At 37.2% G+C, this 3135-nt stretch overlaps 1 protein-coding gene across 1 annotated transcript; it reads left to right on the forward strand.

Moving 5' to 3' along the window:
• Window positions 1–2457: 2457 nt before the first annotated feature.
• Window positions 2458–2757, forward strand: HELRODRAFT_92532 (hypothetical protein; the record flags this gene model as incomplete). The annotated part of the gene is made up of 1 exon (XM_009020151.1): window positions 2458–2757. A coding segment is annotated over one exon (300 nt), but the record flags the coding sequence as incomplete, so codon positions are not given.
• Between the last annotated feature and the right edge of the window lie 378 nt (window positions 2758–3135).

A 3135-nucleotide genomic window follows, 5' to 3' on the forward strand; every position in this document is an offset into this window, starting at 1 on the left:
TTGAACTGTCATCATATCGGGGTATACGTCTATTAGAAAACTCCCTGAAAATTGTCGAGAAAATCATTGAGAGAAGATTAACGTCGTGAATCACAATCGGAAATTATAAATTAGGTTCCTAGCGGGGAATCAACAATTGATGCAATTCACATTCTTCGGCAACTGCAAGAGAAGTACCTGGCAAAGCATCAACAACTATCACACATTTTTGTAGACCTTGAAAAAGCATTTGATCGAGTTTCCCGTGAAGCAATCAGGTGGAGTCTACGTCGACAACTAATTCCTGGATATCTTGTTCGACTTGTGATAGAAATGTATACGAATACTAAGACTCTCGTCAGCACTATGGTTGGAAACACAGATGCATTTGACATCGGCGATGGAATTTACCAAGGCTCGATTCTCAGTCCACTGTTATTTATAACTGTGATGGAAGAAATCACAAAACCGATACGCAGTGTTGACATTTGGAATCTAATATATGCTGATGATATCGTTTTAACAGCCACGTCTGAGCAGATTGCAGCACAGATGTTTGAAGATTGGAACACCAGACTCGCCAATCATGGATTCAAAGTCAACATCAGCAAAACCAAAGCAATGAACACTGGTGAACCCATCCAATCCACAGGTACTGGACGATGGCCCTGTTCAGTTTGTAAAGCTGGTGTAGGTAACAATTCAATCAAGTTTCAGCAGTGTAACCAGTGGTGTCACAAACGTTGTTAAAAAAAAATTAGTACTTTATCTAAAGTGTCCAATTTTGTTTGTCCTGCTTGCATCAATCCACAACAACAAATTCGAAATAGCAATGTTTTTGAAGCTATTAAGGTAGAGAAAGTCACATCGTTTCAATATCTAGGGGATGTTCTGGATTGTACTGGAACAGCTGAAGCTGCCGTTCGAGCACGCATACGTGCAGCCTGGAATAAATGGCATCTCCTTGCCTCTATATTGATGCGGCGTGACATCCCACTACCACTACTATCAAGACTTTATAAATCTGTGATAAGTCCGGTGTTGTTATATGGTGCAGAAACATGGCCAATGAGAACCAAACTGGAACAACAACTTCAACGAACCGACATGAAAATGCTCCGATGGATGCAACGAATTAGTCTGAAGGACCACATCAAATCCACCGAAATCCTGCGTCGTGCTGGTTTAGATGATATAAAGGAAGAATACCGGCAACACCGTCTGCGGTGCTCTGGTCATGTCAAACGAAGTAGAAACAGTGCCATAACTTTTCTTGCAGATGTTGAAGTATCTGGCACACGTCCCAAAGGCCGTCCAAAGAAGTCCTGGTCGCAAACAATCGAACAAGACATGAAAGCTATAAATTTAAATAAAATGGACACAACTGATCGTCTCATTTGGCGCAAAAAGTTGATGGCAAAGAAAACAACGTCCTACCTCGTGGAACCAGGACTCTGGTTGCAAAACGAGGATTGATTGAATGTTGATCCAAATTCTGGACGGATTGTATTATGTAAAGCTACTGACGTATTGTGTGGATAAACTTTTAACAATTTCCTCTTACATCATCTTCATAGGTATAAACACATTAACAATGACAGTCTGCCTGATCAAATTATAATTTTGTTGAGGGTGGTAGTTAGGTTCAATACCGGCTCTTAGTTGGAAGATAAGGAGCAGGATGACCGGAGTGGCCCGCTCCATTGACGAAAACCTAATGCAGTTACCTGGCAGGGAGGGTTTGTTGCAACAGTTTTTTGGGATGAACTTACTGGTAGTAGTAATAAGTGAAGTTTAATTTTATGACATTACAAATCAGTTTTTGTATTGAAATTATTTATCTTAACACATTTATGTACATTCTAATAATTCAGATTGGAACATCTCAGAAACCAACTAAGGTCTGTTAGTGAGGAAAATGAGAAGCTGAAACAAAACAAGTATGTAATAGTGTGGATGTATAAATATTATATTGGATATATAAATCAATGCTATAATATTGTATTTGATTTATAGACATTATTGTATTGCATTGGTAACGATTGATTTTTAAAATAATACTATATTAAATTGGATGTTTAAATATATAATTGTATTGCAAAAAAAATTGTAACGATAGGGACGGTTTTTTTATTTCAATTAATTAGTATTTGTTAAGAAGGGTTGCTAAATAAGTTTTCATAAAAATATTAACTTCTTTCTTATATACAAAACCAGTTACAATTTTTTTATGATTGATATGTTTAGTGGCACTTGAATTAAAATATTGAATAAGACTGCAGGCTGTTTAATTCAGTTTATTTACAGTCTATTTAATGTTTAACGGATATTTGTAAATTTATGTGAGCGCGAGTATTATTCAAATAAAATTTACTTTTTGTGATATTTTATGGAAGACATTCTCTGCTTAATCATCCTTAAAAATTGACACCATTCGAGATCTGATAGAAATCGAATGGTGTCTGTCATATCAACTCAGATAAAGAAAAATATAAACTATTCTGGAATGGTAAAAAGACGGCCAAAAATGGTGTTGGAATTTTTGTCAAAAAACCGCTAGCCCAAGAAGTACTGGATATTAAAAGGATTAATTCACGTCTCATGTGGATCAAGCTTCGCCTAGAAAAGCAAACAATGATTACTTTTTCTGCATACGCACCACAGTCAGGCGAATCAGAAGAAATGAAAAATGACTTCTGGGCTGCGTTCTCTGACATCATTTCAACAAAACCAAAATCTGAAACAATCCTGATTGGAGGCGATCTCAATGGCCACGTTGTAGAGAAAACAGATGGTTTTGACAACGTACATGGCGGTTTTGGCTATGAAGAACGGAATGAAGATGGTAAACACATCCTTAAGTTTGCTGAAAGTCACGGGTTTTGTTTACTGAACACAAATTTTAGAAAGAGGTTAGAACATCTCATAACATACAAAAGTGGACCATCAGCCACGCAAATTGGTTTCTTTGCTGTCAAGCAACAACACCGAAGGCTATTCAAAAATGTCAAAGTTATACCTGGCGAATCATGTGTCGCCCAACATAGACTCCTTGTGGCAGACCTGGTTGTTGAACTGTCACAACATAAGTCTAAACAAATGCCTCGGAGAATCAAAACGTGGAAGCTGGAAAGCAATATTCATCGAGAAAAATTT

The sequence above is a fragment of the Helobdella robusta genome (genome assembly GCF_000326865.2).
Source record: "Helobdella robusta unplaced genomic scaffold HELROscaffold_268, whole genome shotgun sequence".
Taxonomy (NCBI): domain Eukaryota; kingdom Metazoa; phylum Annelida; class Clitellata; order Rhynchobdellida; family Glossiphoniidae; genus Helobdella; species Helobdella robusta.